We start from the raw sequence: 27309 nt of genomic DNA on the forward strand, positions 1-27309 counted from the left end.
GAGCAGGGAGTGCGCGGTCTCTCTACCTCTTCGTAGGTATTCGGGCTGTCTTTGGCATGCATCCATGTGTCCTCCAAGACTTGACTTGGATACATGTGCAATATCCACCGGCAGACATCCCACATATTACCCATAAAGAAATCGTTCGCCGAACTCACCTACATACACCTATCTACCGCTCCGTATGTACCTACTTGATGGGTATGTAGTGTAAGCATTTATGATCTGCTTACCTGCTAGTCTATACGTACTTCTCTACTACCGTACTTACTTACATAAACCTGCTGGTATAAATCATCCCTAATGATCCTAACTTACCATAGCCAACACTAAGCTTAGGTAAGTAGGTCTATATCTGGGTAGGTCTCTACACCACAGCACTTCACACTAGGTAATCATACAGTACTTAAGTAGTACGTGTAATCTCTACCTATCATCGATCGGTCTACGAATATCTACTTGCCTCAGTAAGTACATGTACACTAGGTATGTGGAAAAGGTAGAGCTATGTACTTAGGAGCTATCTAGCGCACGCTAAGGATGTAAGTATGTAGGTAGGTATTGTATGTACCTATGAAGTAGTGTCAGTGCCCACCTTCTAGGTAGATAACCCCCGAGCCGCCCCTCCCTATTATTGCTACACACCTGCTAGTTAGTACTTGAGCATCTACCAGCCCAGCCTACAAATACTGGAGCCACTGTACTTGAGCAGTACATGACGGTACCTTCAAGGTGTTTCATTAGCTACCTACTGCCTACCTAAACATCTCCCTACTCGCCCAAATTCCTACCTACCTAGGGACCTACCTATATAAGTAGATGTCATGTACATCTGGTAGGTAGGTAGTTGTTGGTTGAATGGTGGATAAGGCGCTGTTACAGGCTCTAGCCTCCACCATAGGCGCTGAGAACTGATGAATTTACACTGATCTTGGAGCCTTCCACATTTCTTTTCCCGCAACACCTCTCTCTCAACCCTCACCCAGTCCAGTCAGGACCAGTCAGACAAGACCAGACAAGACCAGACCAGACACAAACCAGAGTCAGACCTTGCGAGGACCTACTAAACCTTGCCTCGCCTGCCTACGAAGTACGAAGTACAGAGTCGAGAGTATCCAAGTACCACCCGCCCCAAGGCAGGAAGGAAAAGGACGGACCCAGGACAGGTACCTACCTCCAGTAGGTACCTAGGTAGCAGCCCAGGACACCCAGGACACCCAGGACACCCAGGACACCCAGGACACCCAGGACAATTCGCATTCGATCAATTCTCCACAATCCACAAAACAACCTTACACTCACTCACTCACTCGCTCGCTCACTTGGTAGACCAGACCTTGAAGCCTTGACCCTCCCGCCTCTTTCTCCTCCTCATTTCACACCACTCAACCACTCAATTGCTTCCGCTTCCTCTCTCCAAACACCCACGCCGTGCCCCGAGACACTCGCTATATAGCTTGTGCTGCTGCTGCTGCTATTGCCGCTGCCGCCGCCGCCGCCGCTTGCTGGTGCTGCCGTTGCCGTTGTTGCTGCTGCTGCTGGTGTTGGTGCCGTTGCTTCTGCCGTCGTTGCTACTGCATCTCGTTACCACTAGTATCGTCGTTGTCCTCGCCATCGTCGTCGCCGCTGCTCCTGCTGCTCCTACTACTACTGCTACTACTTCCGTTGCTAGTATTTATTTTATATTTTATTATATCTCGTCCCCGCCAGCCACGACGTTCCGCTACTGTCACCTTCCCCTGCCTATTTATATCGATACGAACCAAATACAATAGGCCGCTTACATCATTTTCCTCTCACATTACCTAGACCTTTGCGAAACTTGACCTACTACAACGCACTCCAATATCCTCATCCATCCTACCTTGTTGGATTACACTACATACAACTATTAGTTAATACTCTTTTGATTCGCGTACCTCTCGCCCACCCTTCGGTCCATTGTTGGCCACTCCTAATTTCACGATGACGCCGCGAATGGTGCTATACAGGCTGGTGGTGCTTGGTGATGGTGGTGTGGGCAAGACAGCCTTGACAATTCAATTATGTTTACAGCACTTTGTCGAAACTGTACGTCTACATCCCCCGTTGAAACCATTGCCAACTATTGCCATGACTTTCCCCCTTCTCACACTGGTCTATTCCGCATCTTGTCCCTCTACAATAGACTAGCAAGGCGCTGACACCTTACACTAGTATGACCCCACAATCGAGGACTCTTACCGCAAACAGGTTGTGATAGATGGTTCCGCGTGCATGCTTGAAGTACTAGACACAGCTGGACAAGAAGAATACACGGCGTTGAGAGACCAGTGGATCCGCGATGGTGAGGGATTTGTCCTGGTCTACAGCATCTCCTCCCGGTCGTCGTTTTCCAGAATCAAGCGGTTCCACCACCAGATTCAACGTGTCAAGGAATCATGCCAATCATCACCAACATATGGAGGCTCGCCAATATCAGCTGCCGTCCCTGCGAGCTCCGTGCCTATCATGCTTGTCGGCAACAAGAGCGACCGCGTAACAGAAAGAGAAGTATCTACACAAGAGGGCCACGCCTTAGCGAGGGAGCTAGGCTGCGAATTTGTGGAGGCGTCAGCGAAGAACTGCATCAACGTAGAGAAAGCTTTTTACGACGTCGTTAGAATACTACGCCGGCAACGAGAGGCGGCATCACGCCCACCGGCGCAGCGCAACCGCCCTCCTAACGGAGACACGTTTCCACCAGCCCGTGATAACGAACGATATAGGAGGCCTCGGGGCCGGGGAAATGGAAGCAAATGCATCATTTTATGAGAGCCTAGTATAGTGAGGCAGTGACGGATGTTGCGAGCTTGCGCATAACTGAAACGATACCACGACAGCACTTCATTTATATCCGATTCATATGTACCGTATCGAAGCACTACCGACTGATTGCGACCACCTTGGGCGGTGCATACCGCTCGAGGGCCGAAGCCCATATGCTGTTCAAGACAGGGTAGGCCGTGTCCATACGTACTCGATTCCGTCTCATCTCTCTGTATTGCTTTTTTTTGGACATGAACCAGTTTCCCACCTGGCGAACGGCGTACGAATGAAAAATAAAAAAGCGGCATCTAGGGCGCAAGACCACTTGGATTTTCCGTATACCAAGAAGACACATTACTGTGAAAGAGATGGGTCGGGCAGCCGGCGGTGTTCTGGAGTCTCGGAGGGGGGCTGCCATTTTACGCCACAAGAGTTTCCAGTTCTTCAAGTCATCTTCTGCACAATTTTTCTCCATTGCAATGTCCATATTTTCAACTTAGCCACGCATGAATATTCATTGTCCCCTTGGTCGGAAAAAGGATTGTGGAGCCGCGCGGGAAGAACACCCGCCAGGACCTCTTCGATATACTGCATATTGAGCTATATAGTCCAATCTACTCGGCTATGGTTAGAACACACTATATTCACTCATCAATCTAGTCGACTCTTATATCATATGCTTTTCTCTTATTTTTTCAACACCTGTACGCCAGTATTACAGTGACACGATCCGTTGGTAAGTACACGCATTAGCCTTGCGCATCATGGCAAGTGAAGGTATATCATGCTGTCAATATTGGGTTCCGCATAACAAGCGAAACCGCTTAGTACTGTAACCCTTTTGCGACAACTAGCCTATCTAGTTAAGACATGTCCCGCAGCTAGGTTGTCAGCAGCATGAAACTCTCCATACATCTGTGTATGTCTGTTTGTTGATTGCGCGAATTTTAATTGTTTATTCCTTTTTTTTTCTTTGCTTTTCTGTTTGTCTCTTTCGTCGCTCTAACTGTTCAAACACTCTTGCCGTGGGCTAAGTACCGAGGGCGCGAGGGTGTAGCGTGGATGTAGATAGGCAAGGGGGGAAAATTGCATGTGAATATCATCTCGGGCTTTTCCCACTCTCTCTCTCTTTTTTTTTTTTTGTCGCTCTCCTTCCCCAAGCCTTTGCCCTATACCCTTGCTTACATATGTACACCTACCTACTATACTAGGAGAGTAGGTAGGTAGGTAGGTAAAGTTACGTATTCTTGGCCCCCAAACTTTCCATTTGAACTTGCTATATACAGGCTTGGATCATAGGTAGGTAATAGGAGGTGGGAAATAACGGTTACATCATATCTCGATTTTTTTTTTCTCGCGCATTGCTGGCTGGACTAGGTAGCCAAGTGTATGTACGCCTGTGTTGTTAGGATGCGAGCTGTGCAAGGCATTTTTTTCTCACGGTACAGGTTTATCTGGCTGCCTACCAAGAAGGGCTGTCACGCGCACGGGATCGTAACAGCAGGAAGAAGAAGATGATGATGATGAAGCGAAGGGTAGTGTAGTATTGAGATACTATGTTGCGTTGAACCCGCATTACGACCTCGAGATGCCAGAAACAGAAATGTATGTAAGTAAGCACTGAACCCAGACCCCAACCCCGACCCCCGATGTACGTACGTGCTTAACCTACCTACCTACTCTACCCCACGTTGCAGTGAGCGAATGCATACATACATACATACATACATACATACATACCTATATATGTAAGTAGGTACTTGGCTTGACTTGACTGCCTCCATACCTGGTACGTAGTTAGGGTAAGTATATAATGCAGTGAGTTGTTATGTTATGTTGTAGCCCACGCTGCATGTAACAATTCTCGCCCGCCTGCCTGCCTGCCCGCCCGCCCGTCCGCCCCCTTTTGTGCTCCCTTCGCTCATGCACGGTACTAACTGGGTTACATGTGCAAGTACCTAGGTATGTATGTACTTTATATATGGAGGGCGGGGGGCCAACTTACCGTGTATGTAGATGTGATGGGCGAAGTATCTACCTACCTACTGTACACAGCTCTGAGCCCCTTGTTCGCAAACCGTGGCATCAGGTAACGAAGTGAGTGTGTGCGGTTATGGATGGACAGGAAGAAAAGAAAAGAAAAGAAAATACTTATCGAAATATATGCAAGGCATTACCAACAATTTTCATGGTGCATTTAGTTTTAGGGATCTTTTTTTTTTTTTTTTTTTTTTTTTTTTACATTTCTTGGTTGTGGTTCCCCCACATTACGAGCACTTCTATTTTCTCTCTTCTTGGTCTATTTTCTACATAGTATGCGAATATTCTTATTACATCCAAGTAAGGAGGTAGGTAGGTCGATGAAGGAATATGAGGTAGGGGAGGCATAACTGAGGTCTTGCGCAGCTGCAGCAAGTATGTATGTGTTTAGATTCGGCCATGACAAAGTGGTGATATCTTGCACGTGCACATATCGCTGCACCTCTCTTCTCTGATGTGAGAGTTACTGAGGTCATGGTTACCTATTACATACCTGTTATCTCCTAGCTAAGATGGTAACTAACCTGCCATCAGTATACCTAATTCTTTATCTATTGGAGTATTTCCATATGCCAAATGTACGCATATATGCTGGCGCTCAAGAAGACTTGCATTATATGCAATGCAGCCAGCGCTTGTCCAGCTTGAACAACAATACCTCGGAGTCCGTAACTTCGCTACTCGGCGATTCATGCCATGCAGATACCCGCTGCACTTTGATCAATGCCTTAGCATATATTCTGCCTACCGTCAGTTCTCGACAGCACCACTTTTGCTGCTGCTGCTGCTGCTGCTTCTTCTCCAAAGCAAATATAATATACGGAGCTGGCTTCTATTGAAGTGTAGATCTACTCTTTACATAGTACTGTAGATGTGGTCGCGGGGTTAGAACAGGGATCTTAATAGGTAGCGTGTACTGAGTACTGTCGTTTTGCGTTGCGAGGATATGTGGGGGGGCTTTCTTTTGAGTTACAGTAGATAAAGCAGGTAACGCTGAATGAATGATGAATTAATTGCTTTTCAACATGCGAGTTATGTCGCTTGTAGTCAGTGTAATAAAGTCCACTACTTACTAATGTATGCATTTAGGTATGCCGTAACCCGCCATTGTTAGCATTGGGAAACGTGATTGTTACTTGGGAGTTATTACAGCAACTCTGCTACCTAACCTAGATAGTTTGATGCTGCAACTCTTCTTTAAGTGGCATTGACATCATCGTAATACACAAATGTAACCCGAGGCACATACATACCGTATATACATCCGCGCGTTCGCGCGCGCAAATAGGCATACAGAGAGGCTTACCAGGGCAATGAAAATGAAGAACCTAATCAACCGAAGAACGAACGAACCTAAGATCTTATCTCAGCTCACCTCATCGGCCTGACCGACCTTCAAAAAACCGTACTGGCGATCCCGCTTCTTCGTTGCTTTCTCTTTTGGGGTCTTGCGGTTTCTCCATTCTGTCGCCCCTCAGGTAATCACCGCCCGTTTTTGCCTCGAAGTCTCTCGTCCTAGCGAACCAACTTGGAGCACGTGTAAGTGGCGGGCGAGCAGAAGCAGAAGTATACGAAAGCGAGAAGCAGAACCCGCCTCGGACTACCAAGATAGGCCTTCGGTATCTCCAAGTACGCCCATGTTTAGTTAGGCAGATACTTAGTATGCTTTATGGCATACTGTAGATACTTAGGTAAGATACATGTACACTACCTACATTGATAACTACCGATGAAGCTAGATCCTTGGACCAAGACCAAGAGGAAAGCTGTTTTTATTTCTCAAACTACTGTACATGTAGGTTAGGTTATGTGGGTAGGCACACTACTTCAAGTATGCGTTTACGTTCCGGTCGGAACTCGGATTCGCTGACCCGGGGCTCTAGAAAGTGGCCCATAGGGCACGACTTGGGCCACTCGAGCTTGCGAAGCTAGTTCTGGCGGCATGGTTCGGTCGCAAACGAAACCAGTAGATGGTGTATGGAGCATATCTACAATGGCGGAGTGGGTAGCTCAGGTGGAGTGCAGGTTCAGTCAAACTGCCCCTCCGCCGGTCTCCGACTCGCCGACTACGAGCTCCCCATTGGCAGGTTCTCTTAACGTACATTTACTATTGGTGAAAGATATAACTTACTTACAGTAGTACAGTAGCTCGAAGATAGCGTATATGTAGACACACGAAGCTGCGTTAGCATGAACGTTCGGATGTCGAAAGAAGGGGAAAGAATGCTATTCCTGTACGGATGGGAGGACACCATCGTGAGTTTGCGAACTCTGGTAGAGGTGAAAACATCGCCAGCACCTAGCTGTCAGGCTAACTTCTACAGTAGCACCCATAGAAAATAAAGAAGCATATCGACAGTTCCGTCATCGTGATCAGTGTTCTCCGTCAATACCATTGCCGCGTCTATTTACCGGCATTGTAGTTGCAGCTCGGCGGTGCGGAATCCAAGCCTTGTTCACAAATGGATATCGTATATCCTCCCTTTCCCTGTTCACCGCCAAGCCTTTAGCATCTCTTGACAGTATGTTGATCCACATACCATTTCATCACTGAACAACTTCAAAATTTATTGCTGATGAGACGAGCAAACTCTAAATCAGGAAAGTCTTCTTAATAACAATCGATGTTTCAATTTCGGCAACCAATTATGTACAATCCCCAATCAAAACACTTGGGACAGAGTGGCTCTGGCCTCTTTCAGGTCTACCTATTTCGGGCATAACATGAACACTACCGACGACCCTTGTCAATAACACGACGATTAATAAGGAGTTTCGAAACATTTTTTAACGGCCGGAACCGACCAGACTCGTAGCGTATTAACAACCTCAATTTCCCCCTAAAACACTCATCTTGGTACCAAGAGATATGAGAAATGGGCTGTTTAACGGTGCTATCTTGTATGATACTGACAAGGTATCAAATCCAAGCGCCGATAGTAACTTTCAAACATACTCAGCAGAAGAGAGGGCGCCTTGGCTGACCATGAATCATAAGCTGTCGTGATGATGATGCTTAGCACGGCATAGCAGATCTATCTAAGTAGCTAGATTAAGATCCCGTGGTTTCGTCCACGATCCCATCGGCTTATCTCAATGTACACCCCCACGAGCTACAGGCCCAAGCTCGCCTCACGAACACTACATACGTCTCTACCCCAATCCCCACAAAGTTCCTGCTGTTCCAGGGCCACGGGTATGGAGCTTTGTGAAGCATCAGAAAGGTACACAGTACCTGGAAAGCAGGCATATCCAGTGGGGGCTGGATTACTCAATATTCACCCTTCTTTACCTACTTCAGTTTCCTAATTCCCACTCTACCCCGAACTGCTTTCAGTCAGAGGATTACTGCCAAGGACGGTACCTCCGTCTGAACTACCTTAACCAGAAGTTGATCTCTTATAACGGGTGTATTTAGCTTCGTACTAATGGATTCTTAATAATGAGAATGGTGCTCATAACACGATCCTCCAAGCCACGTTCTCTCTACTGTACACTGAGATGTACGTACTGCACCACGAGCACAGCTTCGTGCCTGACCTGGTCCGGTGAGCTGCATAAACGTACGTCGCCAAGTCGCGGCCTCTCGAACTGCGAGGCAGACGCACGTCGGTGAAGACCGACCGAACATCTAGCGTGGTATGTGAAGAAGAGGGTTTCGCTCATGCGCGGGATTGCCGTGGCCAGCGAACCAGCATCATGACGCAGGCACGTGGAGCTGACACCTACACTACATCTATGCGCGCGGGCTTTCCGGGGTGAAGTCAAGACAGGCAAGCAGGATAATGCCACGAACTTTTCACAGGTACAGCTGCAGTATGCTAGGTACGTCAACAACCCAGCCTGACCTACCTATGTGCAGGTCATCAGGCTCTCACCGCTTAGGTCTACGATGACCCGAACGGGCCGAGAAAATTCTAGATTGAACCAACGCCCGGGCCGTGTCAGAGCAAGGGGGTTGTAAGTAAAGGGATATTTCGGATATGTGACTTTTCGTGGACGGGTGGATTCCTGGATATGGAAATCTGTAAAATCCGTGAAGACTCCCCGAAGGCATAAAGAGCAGGGGAGCTGACTAAATACCGTAAGAACAAGGAACGGAGAAGAGGAAAGGTAAGACCAGAATACCTAGAGCAAGAGAAGCGGGAAAATCTTCGTTCTTTTCTGCTCTCCTTCCTAACTAGGCCGGCCCGTTCCGTCGAAAGTCCCATTCTATACTTGCAGAAGGAGTGCAGCATGTCAGCATTTTCATCGTCACCAAACCATGTGTGACAGGACTCAGGGGTGAAGATCCTATGTGCGGCGCGGAAACAAAGTCCAATGGCCCTGCCCGGTCATCGGAATCATGCGAAACAGCGAAATCCGTACATACAGTAGGAATGGAGTAACGGATATCCCAATTCTGGAAGCGGAAAGGAATAACCATAACGCATAAACAAAGAGCAATCTCTCTGCTTCCTAACGGTCTTATCCCGAATCCAGGGAACTTGGGGTCTCTGCAATTGGCCAGATCAGGCATCCGGTCTACGAGGCGGTATGCACGGCCGAGTGTTGACACGCAGCTAACAAACCGCGACCGTTTTCGGGGCCCGCGAGCGAAGTGCAGTTTTGTCAGGGGATCCAAGGCCCGGGGATGCGTCTTCTTGCAGCTCGCGCAAGTCCACAACCACGTTGTTTCAACAGTTAGCGTGACCTTAAACCCAAACCTAGGACGGCGCATTTACATACTGACAGACCTGGATGTTATGCACATACTTTACATCTTCTTGCCGATGCGTTTTCCGGCCCGCGGAATTGCGAGCACGACTTCACGCTCCGCGCCCGATATGCTTCTTACATTTCCAAGGGACTACTCCTAAAACAGCAGGAGACGATCGAGCATCCCTGCTCGAGTACTACGCAATCCGCAGATTTGTGCTTGTTCTAGGTACGTGTAGAAGATTCATGCATTGTCGGCTTCGTAACTTCATGTTTCACCATGTTTCCTTCTCTATGGATACTCAACTTAGGTATCTACACCATCTAACTAGAGTCAACCCTGTTATCGCCGATGAGAACTTGATGAACGGAAACGCCCTTGCGCAACTTGCATAATGGAGTAAGAGCGTACTTATCAACAATACTATAATGTATCACCACGTGTACTTCGAGCTCGATGACCCATGTATCGTATCACCAAGTGCGCGCCTCCTTCATGAAACGAAACATCCATCAGCACGTTGTGCGTTTGTTCTCCCTCGATATACCTATACACACACACGCTATCGAGGAGACACTTGTACTACACTACAATGGATCAACAAGACCAGCGTAACTTTCTTCCTTCTGCCCTACCTACCTAGGTACTCATTTCCGATGCCCGAGGTAACCTAGCACAACGGCCAGGATCTTTCTCGGAACCTCACGCTCCGTATCGACCCAGATGACAGCCTCCTAGCATAAGGCTGGGTAGGAAGTAGCCTCGCTTAACCTCAGCTTGCACCTTGGCCTTTAAAGAAAAAAAAAAAAAAAGGTATGTCTAGCCCAGGGCTATCCTCTACAGCAGGCGCCAAAACAGCTGATTCCTTAAACCTGGTGGGATGTGGTATTTGTTCCTTTGTCGTTGCAGATCCGTGCATTGCATGCACGCATGCATGGTAGGTTTGGTATTATGTACTTTATGTATGTCTCAGGTCAGCCGCAGCGCTGCCAATGTTGCTTCGCATGAAAGCCCGAATACACCTACATCATATCACATCTCAATTTGGGGAATCTTGGGGGCCGCTGTCCACGATATCTAGTTCCTTGCGAGCTGAGGCTCTGGGAGAATGGGCGCATTCCGTCGGATCCTTCCGGATGAGGCGAAAACGCGGCACATAAAACGGTTTGGAAGACAAGCGGGTACGCCTTCGCTTGATATCTGGTGGGATTTAAGCGACGTCTGTCTGTTGCAGTTGGTTGGCTACTCGGTTAGGGTTGCTCTGATCCTATCGAACGCACGATGCTACCCATCGTATATCTATAAGTCTCGTCCTATCGCTTCCTCTCAGGTGCGTCGTTTTATCGAGTTGGATCACGGAATTGGAGCGGCTCTTGGTTTCAGTATCTCGTCCTGATTCCGTAGGACCCGTAAGGTCTCGGCAGATTGGCTCGGGAGAACGACATGGCGAGGCAGCAGCCACCCATCACCGACGCCCTTCAGGAGATGGCAGCCTGTGGTGGGTGAAGATGGACCTTCTCTGCCCGTTTATGGCCGGTGTTCAGTCTTCTGCTCTATGTTTATTTCTCACTGGACTGAAACAGAACTGGATGCAATTGCCTCGATTTGATAATGCCCATAACAGAAACTCCCCCGATACGAATGAATGCATTTTGCTCCTTCATTATGATCTCATTGACGCTGGAAGGAGTTGACTTGGACTGTTCAAGAGGCAGAAGAAAAGGGGAGGACTTGGATTATTTTTAGAGAAGGTGTAAGTACTGTCAGTTAAGAGAAGGAATAAATGGCATGCAGCGATTCAGAACGAGTAGATGGCTAACACATGCTATCATGTAGTCCTACTATGAGCTGCATAGTCGTCGGGTTTAGGTATCACTTCATGGCTAAGTACCCTTACGCACCCGGGGGGTAGATTGACTACTAGATCTTTGCAATTGAATTCAAGGAGCTCAGTTGATAATCTGATACGTGACTTTTACTACTTGAAAGCCAATTGGTATATCGGGAGGCATAAGATAGCACGCACCATGCTCTGTAGATAGGCCTGCGATTAAAGCAGCTTGAAAGATAAAAAGCGCAACAAAAATTAGTTCTCCTCGGCGAACAATCCCATTGCCTAGCTTATCATAAGTGAAAAATATTAAAAACTAAAGGTTTTAAAAATGGCCAAAAAGAAATATGTTGCAGTCTCCCGAGCGTGAGTCGAACACGCGACCTGTGGATTATCATTTACAATTACAGTCCATCGCTCTACCAACTGAGCTATCAGGAGCTATGACAATACCTTCTGTGCTTATTATTAGATTATCAATACACTTTATTTCGTTTGTATAGTAAAACTTACTATCTGTATGCCAACATTCCTGGGCATGGACTAAATCATTAAAGCATATTGTAAGGATCATTGTTTATAGGGTAAATATATTAGATTAGCCAGAGATACCCGTCCAGTGAATCATTCCAATATTCTGCTACCAACTTCGTCATCGAGAGATTGACAGCCGTCAACCGAACACAATGCATAATTAGTCGACTTGAATTGGGCAACAGTTGTATATTGCAGCAGCCCATAGTACACACCGACCTTTCAAATCAAAGAAGCATAGAGACCCACGTAATAAGTTTCATAAAGCGTGATGGTCTTCAAAATTCCTCATGCTCATTCGCAACCATGAACTTTACTACATGTTAGCCGTCCAAGGACCCAAGGTTGCGTATCTTGAAAACCAAGTCATTATAGGGTTGTAATATCGCGCACGCAGGGTCGCTGTTGTGGCAAACAAAGTTCCACCGCTACTTATGATGAGTTTCTTCATGCAACTATTATGCTAAATTCAACATGTATGTCGTTCTATGGCAATGTAACGTTTTCAAGCGTAGAACCTTTTATCGCCTAAAGCGAAGCAACGAGAGAACAAAGTGAATATCAGCTATATAACTCATTCATATTTGCGGCACAGAGGTCGTGATTATTTTTCATCTTGACTTCTATCTACTATTAGCCAAGTTGATCACTTCTGGCTGGGCTGTGCCGGCACTCTGGCATGGCCTCTTACCAGTGACAACTTGTTGAAGGATGGCAGAGACATCAATATATGATAAACATATCCCTTTCACAAAGTCATCTAGAGTGTAATTTACGCAAGTAAAGTTGGTCGGAGGGCATCCTTCAAAGCCTTACATGCTACTTGAAAACCAAGAGAGATACATCTCGATTTTTCGCAAGTAGTTTGAAGGCCTACGAGAGAAGTCATATTGATAGAACCGCAGTCTCTGATAAATCAAAGCCACTGAAGCTCGCCTTTCCAACGGGTATGTAACACAATAATATTGTGGATCCTTGGTTGCAAGCACAGAGGTTTGAGCCGCCCATAACACGTGTCCGCATTGCAGATCATAGTAGGTATGAATTGCAGTTGCTTGCGTTCTTCGTCACAAATCAGACCCGTGTATCAAGACCTTCGGGCTACAGATAAAGACACTCGCTGTACATAGCACTAGCCTAGCTGCGAAGGCTCCAAGACCACGGTGCAACAACGCTTGTCTTACGGAACCCTATGGTTGCAATTATCACACCGTGCCTTTTGATGCACGTGAATTAGGCGTCCTGTTGTCTCTAAAGTTGAATGGGTTCTCTGGCGAATGCGAGAGCAGAATCACGACCCGCCTTCGTACCTCCCACAAGCAAGTTGTGGCTCCATCACCCCTTATGCAGACAAAGAAAATCTGCTGTATGCCACAGATATCTTCGCGTTAGCTTATCTGAGCCCGTCACTTAGCACCATATTAATATCATATTCTCATACTCCATACGTCAGGTCGTAATAGCCTGAGGTCGAGTATACCTCGATTTTGTGACTCGCTACAAGTTTCAGAAGCTGTAGAAACATGGCTGTAACACGTTTCAGCGTCAACACTGCGTACACTTATGACTTGTCCATGAACACATTGAAACATCAGCACTGGTAGGTCGGCGGTGGCGTGAATGAGTTCTCCATGACATACATGGAAAGCGACCACTACACGCAAACAAAGTCTCATCACTAGTCATGACTGCCCAGGGCATTCGGAACGAGCCGACTAGTGAAGCCACCGCCTCAATAACGGGTATAATATGTAAAAGCAAAGCTGAACAGAGAATTCGATTGGCTCGACCAGCTTGATATGTTCGCCATCCAATATTATTCGCACGTCTAGATCTTGATTAGCCGGTCTTGCCGGTATCGACCTCTCGGATGTTTAAATCAAGCTGTAGGTGTCGATGATGCAGACCAATGGCTATGTCACGACTCTGAATCATCGAACTTATGGGCCATCTTTTTGACAGGTCATTTCCAGATCGGATGAGGGCTCATCCAATGCTATTGCTTATTCTTGTGTGATGTAATTGCGTCTTAGAAGCCTCCCTTCTAGCACAGTGAGTGATATGTTGAAGGGAGATTACCTATTGTTTTTGCCTTTGCTTCAGCGGTCAATGCTGTGAGTCATGCTACGGGCGAGGCCAACAACCTTTTCCTATAGGTGACTAAGAGAATGAAACGGCTCCCCTACCGACAGTGCCACGCGCAACGCGCCTGGCTAGGTATACGCAAACCATCGACATCTTGTAAACCCCGCGTTCATGCCACTCGTTCGATTGATAGGTCACAATCTAGATCGCAGCCAACGTGGCCCAGTCTTCCCAGGGTATCTGCTAGGTAGTCTCTCTGGCTACACATGTGTGTGAGAAACGAGACTCCCAACTGGTGACTTATCATAGGTGTATCAATAATGCCGAGCGAGCGTCTTTAGCCATGCCTTGGTGTATCGAAATTTCATAGGCTGTTCCCAGACCAAGGACGTATGTACAGGCGCTCATACTTTGCACAAAATTGATGTATTTACATGACTACGTTTAGCACTTAATCACACCTCCTCTGAGCAGATTCGGGGTCTTCAATGCAACCGATAGCTTACTACTTCCCATTTTCTTTTAAGTAGTCTTCTTGTGTAGTCATACATTGACCAAGCATTAATCATACCTCAGCTATGGGTTTTTTGTGCCTTTTTATGACCTAGTCCTTCGATGGTTATAGCGTTATGATGCTGGTAGTGAACAGTAAAAACACTCATGCTAAATTTTTAACTTTATAGAGTTAGAATTGTAATCCTAATATAGGTGTATAGGTACCTGCAGTATTATAATAGATTCCCGAGATATAATGTTCCGCAATAAAGCTGAAATTTCTACCTATCGGCAAAGCGTCCCAAGGTCGGACACTACAATTTCTTGCATTTAACGAGAAAGTGTTTTAAAGTCTTGATACTTTGGAGATTTAATGATCTGAAAATCACCACTCTAGTCTAGGAAGACTGTTTCTTGTTTATAAATTGAACATAATGCAGCTATAACTTAATGTGATGTTCATGTTTGCGTTGAGCCTTTCAGATGAGCAACCATAGAGCATAGGGTCTAGCTAAGTCACACCATATATTTATGTGCCGATTTCCCGTATACCTATACTACGTATGTACTTATCCTTTTCGTCCCGGTGATCTCCTATTCCCACAATGTTGATATTCTGGGTATGGCCTACACAAGATTTCACTAGTGCTACGATTCCAACATCGTCCTTACCGCCACGATGAGTCTGAAGAAGGCTGGAGGGAATTCACGAGAGAATTGGCCGTTTTATCCGACTAGCTTCCTCATCCTAAGAAGTGTTAAGGCTCAATGCGATCTAGTGTCGATTGTCAGATTCATTGATACATGTTATATGTTGGACCTATCACTTCACCACAACTAGCGGCATTCCCGTATATGGTTGGAATGCGAAATAACAGGTGCTAGTGACATGTAGCCTTCTATAGTCACCCAAAGACAGATGACTGAGCCCTTGTTCTGGCTTGCTTCCCCCGTGGGGAGACTATGAGCATCTAGTTCCAGGCATGAGCCAAGCGAGCGAGTCTCACGAAGCCAGACAGGGAGACACTAATATTACAACATTGAAGCTAACTGGAATTATACGGCTCTAGGCACGAAGATCATGAAGAAGCCTCGTGAAACAATGACTATCTTGTAAAATCCCCGGGTTGCAGTTCTGACTGCAAGATTAACGAGACTCACTTGAGCCCTATGCGGACTATTAGGTATAATTCGTTGACTAGTTAGTTGTATACGATTTTTACTCGTGGAAGACATCCGTACAACCTAGCCTAAAGGGATAGATGCCTCCTCCCAATGTTGCATACCACATGCTACAATCAAGATCATACGTGACCGAATGAGTAATTATATCTTGTTCTTCTTGGAAGCCAACCCTCATATATGTAAACCTGCTTTAGCTATGGTATCCCAAGATGAGATGAAGACCGTATCACCACCTAGCCGTAGCTGCACTTTAGCTTCAGCTTGCAAGTCCTTGCGATATCAATCTATGCCTACATGCGAAGTTATCTCATATTGTAGTCTAACCGATGTTTGCTGCAATGGCCTTGCGGCTGAAAGTGTCTAAGTCTTTGTCTCTTATGTCTACCATGAGCGTGGTCACGAGGATCATGTGAAATAGACCCCTTGCTTCCTTATCAACGCTCAGCCCCATGTCTCACGGCAGTTCTTGCCTACGGCATGAGGTTCCAAGACAGACTGTTTGAGATATTTCAGCTTCTCGCTAAAGTAAGACATGATAAAGTGTAACAAGGTAAAGGAAGCAAGATAACTATAAGTAGCCAAGTTACTAGGCCGTCATCTGAGACACGGGAATTCAGCACACCTGGATATTGTAAGACATCCTTATGTCTAGGCATATAGGCGTATGGTGATATCTAGCTTATATCGGACTACATCCCTTGATGAACCTCGCCGCGGTGACGTGTATCGGGATATTCGAGACATCTTTGACACCATACTTCTGCCCTTCGTCGTGATTCGAAGTAATAAAAGCCTCCCGTAGGCGTTTGTGATAAGTATGCTGGTATACGTTACAGCACTTGTTCTCGGCCTAAGAGCCGAGTAGTCTTCTACCGCAAGGGCGAGTTTCAAGACATTACACACGTGAAAGGTGCCTTTTGATGCCCGGTACCTAGTCGAGCTCGTATAATGAGACTAAACTCCGATGGTCTTCACTTATTGAATCAAGCAATTTAACGGGGAAGGACAGAAGCCAATGGGGAGGTACAATCTTTGTGGTGTTACTATTGCTTGAGTAAACAGTCCAATGTCAGGCTCCTTCGTAGTTAACGATCACTTTCTTCATAGATACCATTGGCGGTTCTCACCACTGAACATTCTGTGGGACGGTAACGCGAATGTCGTAAATTGGATAGGTACATAAATCAAAGACATGTGAATGCTCCTGCTGAGGACTTCGTAACATGCTCCTTCTAGGTAGCTATATTACTACTTACCTCTGCTGATCACCAACTTAGCCTATTCGTAAATTCTCAATTACACCATTCTCCAGCGAATGACCAATTCGAATAGTCGCAGCGTTACATTATAGAGATAGGTAATTCCATAACGACGGATACTAATCGCTGTGAGGCGTGGATCGTGCCAGTTGTACTACTACTGTGGTATCGCGCGCCAGAATGTACCCCAGAATCAATACTCCAACTACTACGACGGCCACAACCACGGCTTTATGTGCGGTGGTAGGTCGCACGGCCAACAAAAGAGCAGTACGACCCTCCACTTGCGACTTAGGCGACTTTCACAAGCTTTTGTCTACATGTAACAGCGAGAGCCTTCGTGTCATATTCCGGCTCACTTCTATAAAACATAAAACATTGTTGTTGTCAATGTGGGGTTTGCAGCTCACTTGCGTTTATCTTGTAGCAAGATATGCAGTCAGATATCCCTGGATGACGTACTTGTAATAATAGCTAAATGATATTGTACGATCTTTCGTGGCCCGTTCGCGGTTTCGGCCGACCGTGCGCTTAGGCAGCCCTTTACTCGGCGCGGGTTCCTTGTACACTCCAACATAATCGTGCCATCAGTGACATCCCGCCTAAGCCAGCGGGAAGCTGCGCAACTTGTAATACCCAGAGAATCGTACACTCTTCTCTATGGACATGCCTTGACCTTGTGTAGATCCGAACTTCGCTGGGAGCTACTGCTCAAGCGTAAACAGCCGCAATCTAGATGGTCCACGCCATTGCTATGGTATCTGGAAATAAAACATCCGGACGACGCCACTGCAGAAGCGCGCCGCTGCAAGGATGCGGTGCCATACTTACTGTTAGTGTAATGCATAGGGTCAATCACTTGGCTCAGAATCGTGCTGCTAACTTGAGGTGATTTCCCACTTCCCCAGGTGGAGGTTGTATTAGGGAGCTCCCTTTGTGCCACATTTGTGCATACCAACCAATGTACGTGTTGCCTTGACCTCGGGCAATCCATGTATTTTGACCGTTGGGACCGGAGTGATGTGTAGCTGTGTGCATAAGTGTCGCAGGATAAAGCTGCCCGGCTCCAGATGCTACACGGAACTTACCCGGACAGAGAGTACGGCTTTCCCTCGGGTATCGCATCATCGATTTTGTATTTTCTTAGCAGGTGGAACTGTAGGATCTCGCGGAAGCTTACCGTGTCGAGCTCCGAGCGACGTCCTAGTATAAACATAGCGTAGCGTAGTAAGAATGCTTTTGGACATCGGATGATCTTAGGACCTCCACTTTGCCGTCTAGCCTTACGCTACACCAAGACTTTTAGGGATTACATACTTAAGTACACGTAGTTAACAGTATGAGCATCTAGGTATGTGGTAGGACCGGGAGTGTATGACTGTGTATCACGAAGTCCTGTGTGCGTCGGCGAGGTCCTTCGAGAAAACAATCTGTTCTCGTAGCACGTGTACACAACTCACTAAGACAGAATCTCATATATGAAACACAAAACACGAGACCTCAGCTTTCCAAGGCAGCGGACTGGATTTGACGATGCGACAACCCCACGCTACACTAGTCGCAGTTACCTATCGTGGCGTCATTTACGACTGCGCGTGCACTGGTAGAGAGCTGGAATTGTTGATCGTGTGCTGTCTTCATAGTGATCTATCATCTCCGTCAGCTAGGTAGCCGTCTTGAAAATGCCGGGAGACTAGGTAAGCAGAAAGCCACATAGTAATCTGAAACGCTCCAACTTCAAACTAGATAGTAGTAGCAAGGCCAGGTTACGCCACATTGCGTCCGTGATTCAGTGCCTTCATTACCTATATCGTGATGATCTCGACCTAGAGAAGCCTCATAGACCGCACTACCGTCGTCGGCATTACCCTAATAAGAGACTAGTTTACATTATTAGCGCGACACGTTCCTGTGCGACGTTTCTTTTTTTGAGGGGGATTACCTATCGCGAAAATAGAAAAGACCTTGAATTCAGAGGAGAGAGAGATATCTTAACAAATCCAAGGCTCTGGGCAACGCAAACATCCGAGATTACTTTACGTTAGTTGCAAGCTCGAATCAGATGATCACTACTAGATATCCCCTGCGCTACTCTGAGCACCATGGCTATCGCTGCCTGCTAGTCGGAGATGAATATACTTATCAACCGATTGAAACCTGGCAACATACTGAGTACCACTTACACAAACATACCTAGGGAACGTATCATTGGTGACACTGATAGTAGAGGTGTAGCGCAGCTGACATTATCTGCACAGGGATGTATAATTCGCACATGTGATGACCGTTGAACGAACAGCGTTGCTACCTACTTGGAAAAAAAGAAATGACAAAAAGAGCGCGATGTCGCCTCTCTACGGGTACTTAACATGCAATGCTCGATGAGCTGCACTGCTAGCCTTAGGGATATTAGGCTTCGTGCCATGGCCCCATCTCCCATATCTCTCTTTGCATACGCAGGTAGTATACAGTTGCATAGGCGCAACCTCTAATTAGTATATTACATTTACATGGGTTCATCAACAGACAGATTAGCCATATGAAGAGTGGTATTGAGCATAGCTTATCGTCATCTTCAAGACGTTCATGTGCGCGAGATTAATTGGAGGACGGGCCGGTTCATTGTTGCGATGGACCTGTGATGAGCGGCACAGGGGTAACCCGGATTCTCATCCGGAAGCGGCAAGGAGCCGGGAAGCTGACTGAGCTCAACAGAGCAATAGAGCAACGAACCCTGGAATTTCCCAGCTAGTATGGAGTCGTTAGTCCTTTTCAACACTCATTTTGCCTCTGTTGGACCCCACGCTACTTTTAGCATGACACTATAATCTGTATCCAGTCCACTAACTGGACCTTTCTATGAATTCATTACATGGCCGTGTACTTACACATATGTAAACGCGTTTGCATGTTGTGTTATATCTCTGAATTTGTGTGAGAGCAGTATGTTGCGCGTTGGTAGAACGTGGTGTCCAAGTTAGTGTCTGGTTCCAGCCCTGCCAAATTACACTATGCGTACTTACTATGTAGACGTATCTGTACGGGATGCCAGGCACCTCGGCACCCTAGTATGCCCGTGAATTCTCGACGTGATGACTGCTCGATATTCGATATAGGTACTGTCAGACACCGTGCTCACAAGCGTACATCATTATGCTGTCGGTACACTCCTACTGTACGTACGTACATACCGAGGGAAACAAGCGCTCGAATAAACTGCATGTGTTTCTCGCTTCTCGAAACGACTGGCTACTATATCGCGTTGCTGACCACCAATCAACCAACGAACCAACGGGCTTCAGCATCTCATTTGTCCGCGCTCTCGGGACAAGGTGGATTGGACAGACAGGAGTGTGATATCTCTTGGGAACTGCATGTGGGATGCCCTCACCAATCTTTTCGGATTTTCTTCCCGACGTCAAGTTGCCCGCGGGTTCTGCGCTATGCTGCATTTGGAGATGAGCCCCCGTAACCTGGCAAGCCTAGTGGCCAACCAAGAAAAAAAAAATAATCATCAGGGGTCCTCGACCCCTTTCTGCAATGTCGATGGGTCCCCTCTGATGCTAGCAATTATTTGGTCTTGGGTAGTTCGCTGGGTCATGTCAAGATGATTGATCCACGGTTCCTCTGACGGGTTTGGGGACGGATTGAGACCACGCCTAGTCAGTGTACAGGGGCCATGGTCTCACCCCGACTGACACGGCCCTGACAATACCCAAATTACATCGGACTGGGTACGCCTCGTGTTGAATGCATGTCTTAGTTGGAGTTGACGGCCGAGAGAATACAATGGCTGAGTTGGGGAAATGATGGATGATTCGAATCATGGTCTGGCCTTGTATGGCTCTGGCATCCCACCAAGCTGCAAGACGACGGGGAAAATTGCGCCTAAGGATCTCTTTAGCTGCTACGATTCCATTTGCGTACTTAGCTTTTTTGGTACATAAACTAGACGCCTACTGTACATATATAGCGTGTTGCGGTTTATGCTCTCGACTCCAGAAGTAATGCTGCATTATTCTTAGTACGTCGGTCTTTTCTTCATACGTTCATCTGGGCTAGGGCAGTAGGTACTGCCGGGGCCTGTATCCACTGGGTGGATAACTCATATCTCGAGTCTAAATGAGTGAGTATAGGCATTCGTCATAACAGTTTTACGGGAGGCTTTCTGGCACCCTGGATTATTACTTCACTTTTGCTTCCATTTCTCCCTTGTAGGCTTCGAAGCTCGTCGACAACCTTGTGTACTCACCTACTGTGTGTATAACCAGACATCGGAGGGGAAGGGAAGTTGGCTGCGATCAACGTCCTATACCGTCTGCTGCTGGAAGCTTTATCCTGCCCGCATTGACTTGCTTTCATCGCCTTGCCACGTATCGTAGGTGGTTTTGGCGGAACCCTTACAGACTTCCTGTCGTTCTCGATTGGCATCATACGACTTAACGGCAACGAGCTGGAGACGCTTACTATCGACGAGAAGCACGGGCTCTGGAGATACGATAAACGGTTTCTCTCTATCTGACGTGGCGTTCAAGGGGGTGTAGGTTCGCGACCTTGCGCCCAGCTGCATGCGAAAGTATAGGTTAGTCAGGATACCTACCTACTTGGGGAACTGTTGCGTTGGCCAAACCCTAAGGCATAACGGTGATCTACTTCTAGATCAATACAACTGTGATGCTTTAGGGCCTTTAGGTGACTTGTCAACCGAGGAGAGCGACAGGGTGAGGTCACAGCTGACAATGTAACATACTGCAGGTCCCCCAACTTCTACGACCACGGACTGGGCTTTGCGCAACCGGCCATCATTGACCCAGGCGACTATAATAAGTATAGATATCTATACTATTCGAATGGGCCTTCATGCTCTATGACTCTGTTCTCGCTTGACATTGTGCTCGGACGCATTGACCAAATTCATCCCACCTCAAAACCTTAACGGTGTCTACTATAGCCCATTAAGGACTTTGCATTAAGGCTATGCTAGGGGCCCAAGATCGCCCCAACCGAGGAACCGCGTGCGCGAGTCGAACTCAACCCGGATTTGCTTGCTACGGACGGGAAGCTTGAAGGAGAGAACGCATCAAGATTTCTACATTTTCACTTGACAATCAGCCGCACTGGAATTTCGTAATTGTTTGCCCGCCTCCGCGGTCACGGGATCACGAGAGGCGCAAACATCTTCAGCCCCCTTGCAGGACTATTCGTTGGCGTGCGACTTGTTTCACACTCGGCATATCCCTGATCCAGAATTGATACCTTTCTTTCTCATCCGGCAAGCCCGTGCTAATAGTGGGGCGAAATATAGATGCTCAGATGACGGAGTAGATACCTAGGACCTGTCAAATTGAAGTTTCCGCTTCTACATCTGGGGGTGTGTCCCCTTTTCGTGGAGTCGAGGTAGAGCCACATTTCCTAGTGTGATCACTAGGAGATATATGTAACGCCGCAGTCTGGACTCGTGCGTTACTACCAACTCTCCCACTGGCAATTTCCGTTGTGGTCCACAGTGTTAGGATCAGGCAACCTATCGACGTTGAAGGTGCATGTGAACAGACCAAGATATGGCTGCCCGAGCAACGGAAGACGAGCTCAACAGCGCTGCTGTTGCAGCATTGCCAACGCCAGCAGGTACACCATATCGGACACCATCGCGCACATCGAGAAAATCTCGACGATCAGCAACACCTCCACGGGTTCCTTCCTCTTCGCCGCCGGCTTATTCTGCTGATAGGATCGAGAAGAAGAATAAGCGTGCTTCTAAAGAACCTGCCGTTGATGAAAATTTCGGTATTTTAGACCCACGCCGGTTTACACCAACATTACATGCAAATCTGGTATCGGAGATTCTCAACTTACGACGAGATCAAGAGGATAAATTGAAAATCATCGAAAGTTTAGAAACGACACTGCATGCTGTTCATGAAGAAAAGGACGCCATCCAAGCAAATCTTACCGAGACGGCGAAAGAGTCACGTTCACTTAAACGACAACTAGCTTTGCTTGAAGGAGGGACATCATCAGCTTTAGGTGAACTAGGACGGGAGCGGGAGGAAGCTGTTGAGGCTGCTGCAGAGACGAAAAGACGACTTGAAACGGCGCAAAAGAAAGTCCGCACCCAGGAAGAAGACTCCCTGCGAGTCCATGCTTTGTGGGCAAAGGAGAAGGATGATTGGGAGGAAGAGCGACGAAAGCTTGAGCGGAAACTACACGTCGCAGAAACTCGATTAAAGGCTGTCATCGAAGAGGTTGAAAACCTACAGGCTGCTCAGTCGAATGTTGTTGAGAACGGAGTGGAAAGCGAGGCCGAAGAAAACGACGGCAACAGTGTCCGTACCCAGAGCATAACGAATAGTATCCGATTCTCAACGATAAGTGGCCTCGGTGGTGGAAAAGTTAATGGCATGAGCCTAGCTGATGAACTTAACTTTGATGACGACGACGATTATCAAACGGACCCGGATGGCCGCCAAAGTGTTCTTTCAACTGCGGGACATGGTCGCAATATGAGTCGCGACAGTGTTGCGTCCAGAACTCATCGACGCAATCATAGTATCGATAGCCAGGCTCGACCAGGTAGTGTGGCTCGTGGGAGGCTGTATACGAATCCCAGTGTACTAGCCAGACTTGAAGGCGATATCCAAGAAGACGACGAACTTCAGTCGCCTACGAAGTCGCCCGAATACACAGACGCTGCTGTCCAGTATTCGCCGCCACCTTCACCCAAGATTATCCCTTCTAAACCTTCTACGCCCGAGATTCCAGTTAAGGTGGACGGCCCGTTCGATCTAGAAAGTCCGCCGCGCGGTGAAATGGAAATCGAAGCAAACCAGCGTCGGAAGCGAGTTCGTATCAACAGACCCGGCTCAATGGTCACGCCTAAAATCATCACACATTCAATGGTGTCATCTGCATCGCAGACAGCCGAGCCTTTAAGCCCTCCCAGGACACCGCTCTCCCCGGTTCCAACAACAACTGATACGCCGGCTCCGGAACCGGATACTGAAAGTATTGAAACAAAGTCGGTCGCAACACAAACTGAAAGTGCTCCGGAACCCAAGCCAGTTACCCCCTTAGCGATCCCTAGTATTAGCATTGTCCCACCTACGAGCCGCTCGCCTAGTCCACACGACCATCGCCTACCTCAGCATTCCAAAGATGCCGGCTGCCAAGTCTCCATTTTGCAATCTATGAGCGCGGGATATCAGTCTGCTTCAGTCCAGACAGATGAGATTCGAGTTGACAAGAGGCTAGCCAAATTGCCCCGACACCTGCATCCCGACGCCATTACTTCCCGACCATCATCACCTACCCCTAACAATGATACGGAGACGAAACCTTTCACGCCGGTCCCTGGCCACCTTCCACCGCGGAACCCTCGGCGGCTGGCAAGCAAAAGTAGTTTTGTAAACGAATCAGCTCACTCGCCGCCAGTATCGCCGTCGATAGCTGAATCAGAAACTCGAGACATGTATCCTGGGAACAATGATAATGGACCGCTCTCGGACAAGGTGCCCATGCGACGCCCTCCTCGCATCAGCAGTCTGTTCGCTGGGTTTGATATAGCAAGCTCTGATGAAGCAGATGAGTTTGGGGATGCAGATTTCAGTGATCAAGAGTATCGGACAGCTCTTTCTGCACCTAGGCCTAATGGAGTTTCCAGTCGACAATCAAAGCGAACTACTCCTTCGGCGGGTTCAACATCACCGGAAAACATCAGAACAGCAGCACGAGACGCGCGGAGCTTTATGAAACAGGCTGGAGGACCTGAGATATATAGTAGCTTTAGCCTAGCTGATTCGCGGGATGTTACGCTCCGTAAATCATCGGCGCGACCACCGAATCCAAGCTCGCGGGCGAGCGTCATGCGAAAAGCTGCTATGATTCAGAATGGTATTTCCACACATAAGGCCCGGTCACCCAGCCCTAGCCTCTTGGAACCCCGTGAGCCGCCATTCCCCATTCCCACGAGAGCAAGCTCGAGGCAGCCTGGTGTCACAGCTAGTGCTCCTAGCGATGGGTCGCGTAGCCCGTCACACTATGGGCATGGCTGGTACCGACGTGGTAGGAAGGGCAGTATCTACGGGAACAATAGTATTCGAAAGGTCCGTTCCGCTGCAGCTTTGCCCCGGGGCGGCGGTCGATACCGCAGACATGCTAGCCGCTCGCCGCCTCCGATGACACCCTCTGAAGAAGCGCCTGAGAGCCCTCGGTTACCACCTATGCCGAATAATGATATCACAACGCCGCGCAATAGAGATATTGCAATGGCGCGATATAAATCGTCGCACAAGTCTCAACCGTCGACTAACACAGCCTATACCGAAAATACTACTGCTGTCTCTGTGGGTAGCTCACAGCATGCCGCGTCGGTTGTAGAAGCAATCGCTCAAGCCATGGTTGGTGAATGGATGTTCAAATATGTTCGGAGACGCAAGTCTTTCGGGATGGCTGAGGGTGGCGGAAGAGAGGAGAATAGCAATGACCGCCATAAGCGATGGGTATGGCTGGCCCCGTATGAACGAGCAATTCTATGGAGTAGCAAGCAGCCGATTTCTGGTAGCGCGTTGATGGGGAAGTCTGGCCGCAAACGTGAGTTGTCTCTCTTTGCCAATCTCTTTACTAAATTGTGCTGACGCAACTATAGTTACCATCCAGTCAGTCCTGGATGTCAAGGACGATAACCCGATTCCAAAGGGTGAAACCCAGATTTTCAACCGGTCTATTCTCATCCTCACACCACAGAGAGCCTTGAAGTTCACGGCTGTTTCCGCTGAACGTCACTACCTATGGATCATGGCACTGTCCTTCCTAGCCCACTCACAGCAAGCCGTGCCCGAGATAACGCCTTCGCTCGCTCCGCCTAAGCCAGCTCCGGCACCCGATCCAGAATTATCGAAGCTTAAGACGAAGAGGAGTGGGATCCGCGACTCTATCCGTCTAACGAAAGGGAAGAACCCGAATTTGATGGCGCGCCATGATCAGATTGCACAACCCAGCTTGCAGGAGGAACCAGAACCTGTGCCGACATTCCCTGCACACATCGACCATGAAGCATTCAGGTCAATGTCTGCACACCAACGCGAGCTCTCCGGAGATGCCGCCGAGCCACCGTTGATCCCGCGGTTCAACGGTCGAGCCCCGGCACGCGTGCATGAGCGCGCGGGCCAGGTGGTGCTCCACGGTAGAAAGAGGAGCAACACAGGCGGCCACGTCCCACCACCAGTGTCCTTCCGCGGGTTTTCTTCGCCCGTAGGGGGCAGCTCGATGCACGCGTCTACCAACAGCACCGCAGGCGCCAGCATCGACACTGCAGGGTCTTCATCCGACGTCTACGGGCAGTCGAGCAACATGACATGGGGCGTGAGCACAAACGGCTCACAGCGGACGTCTGAAGCATCCTCGCGGCCCGCAGGGAACTTCTTCGAGGCGATTGGCACGGTGCGCATGGAGGCCTTCATTAACCCGATCTCCTTCGGCGGTAAATTCGACGACCACCCGGATGAGACGGAAGAAATGCGGCACCGGGTCCGACGACAGAGTAAAGAGCGGCGACGCCGGCGCAGCAGAAGTCGACATCGCGATAGTTATAGCTATTTGGCGCGCGGTACACGTGGTGCCGGAGGGTCGTATCGTGCGGGCAGCAGGGCGGGAGGAGAGGAAGACTTCTTCCGCGAGGATCCCTTCCGGGGATTCTAATCTGCTTCCTTCGTCGCATATCATACCCACCTACAAAATCGCTTTTTGAGCATCTACTTAACGGCCTATTTATCGCACAACCGACAGATACCCTCGTTTTTTAAATCATTTTTTGTTTGGCGGCGCTTGATGATTGCGTCCTGCCTATCATACCACCCATTTCTGCACAATCGTTCATGGCCGGCTAGCTTTCTTTCTTCTGCTTGTACTTGGGCTTATATAGTATTAGGAGTTTTTGGGTAGTGTGTCGCGAGCGATGTGACTAGGATCGAAATCTGGAGAGAGAAAAGGGAGAGGGAAACAAAGAACCAAGGAAATTCGCGGAAATTTTACCTAATATAGTTAGGTAGTATCAGGAACCTTGCTGTCACCTGGATCCTGCTGTGAAAGGACGGCAAGGGAAAGGAGGGAAAAGAACTAGGTATTAGTTACTTAATAATACGAACAGCTACTGTGGCTGGCGATGAAATAGAAAATCTTCGGAGTGAGTGCGTCTTTGTGTCTGTGTATGCCTATTGTTCGATGAACCTATCGGTGATGACCACAGGTGTTTCATGAGATATAATGCCTATTATATTACCCTCATCCATCTCTTCTCTTCGGTCTCGCGAGTTTTCGTCTAATACCGAGCTAAAACACGGGATGGCTTGGAATGGTTAAATTTATCGGTGTAGGTACCCGTGAATATCGCCGGCTTG

The 27309-nt window shown here is 48.0% G+C and overlaps 5 protein-coding genes and 1 non-coding gene across 6 annotated transcripts; 3 read left to right on the top strand and 3 right to left on the bottom strand.

Annotated features, from left to right (window-relative positions):
• The first annotated feature begins 1228 nt into the window (after positions 1-1228).
• F5B22DRAFT_584102 (ras small monomeric GTPase) lies at positions 1229-3487 on the top strand. The gene is made up of 2 exons (XM_047973402.1): positions 1229-2070; positions 2197-3487. The coding sequence occupies exons 1-2, from the start codon at positions 1966-1968 to the stop codon at positions 2791-2793; spliced, it is 702 nt and encodes a 233-aa protein (XP_047836585.1). The 5' UTR covers positions 1229-1965; the 3' UTR covers positions 2794-3487.
• On the top strand, positions 2764-3880 carry F5B22DRAFT_25896 (uncharacterized protein). The gene has a single exon (XM_047970083.1). It carries the CDS (start codon positions 2885-2887, stop codon positions 3509-3511), a length of 627 nt encoding a protein of 208 aa, XP_047836586.1. The 5' UTR covers positions 2764-2884; the 3' UTR covers positions 3512-3880.
• A 4853-nt stretch (positions 3881-8733) lies between these two features.
• F5B22DRAFT_25919 (uncharacterized protein) lies at positions 8734-9751 on the bottom strand. The gene has a single exon (XM_047970085.1). The coding sequence runs from the start codon at positions 9545-9547 to the stop codon at positions 9008-9010; it is 540 nt and encodes a 179-aa protein (XP_047836587.1). The 5' UTR covers positions 9548-9751; the 3' UTR covers positions 8734-9007.
• A 1962-nt stretch (positions 9752-11713) lies between these two features.
• On the bottom strand, positions 11714-11798 carry F5B22DRAFT_t9. Its single transcript has one exon. It is a non-coding gene; the product is annotated as a tRNA-Tyr (tRNA).
• A 7340-nt stretch (positions 11799-19138) lies between these two features.
• Positions 19139-20329, bottom strand: F5B22DRAFT_584113 (uncharacterized protein). The gene is made up of 5 exons (XM_047973403.1): positions 20307-20329; positions 20107-20180; positions 19939-20011; positions 19804-19879; positions 19139-19663 (listed from the first exon to the last, which is right to left on the bottom strand). The coding sequence occupies exons 2-5, from the start codon at positions 20135-20137 to the stop codon at positions 19535-19537; spliced, it is 309 nt and encodes a 102-aa protein (XP_047836588.1). The 5' UTR covers positions 20138-20180; positions 20307-20329; the 3' UTR covers positions 19139-19534.
• Positions 20330-21999: 1670 nt separating this feature from the next.
• F5B22DRAFT_26153 (uncharacterized protein) lies at positions 22000-27186 on the top strand. Its single transcript, XM_047970104.1, has 2 exons — positions 22000-25504; positions 25560-27186. The coding sequence occupies exons 1-2, from the start codon at positions 22477-22479 to the stop codon at positions 26609-26611; spliced, it is 4080 nt and encodes a 1359-aa protein (XP_047836589.1). The 5' UTR covers positions 22000-22476; the 3' UTR covers positions 26612-27186.
• Positions 27187-27309: the final 123 nt, after the last annotated feature.

Source organism: Xylaria bambusicola (assembly GCF_022495145.1).
Source record: "Xylaria bambusicola strain CBS 139988 unplaced genomic scaffold F5B22scaffold_1, whole genome shotgun sequence".
NCBI classification, from domain to species: Eukaryota; Fungi; Ascomycota; class Sordariomycetes; order Xylariales; family Xylariaceae; genus Xylaria; species Xylaria bambusicola.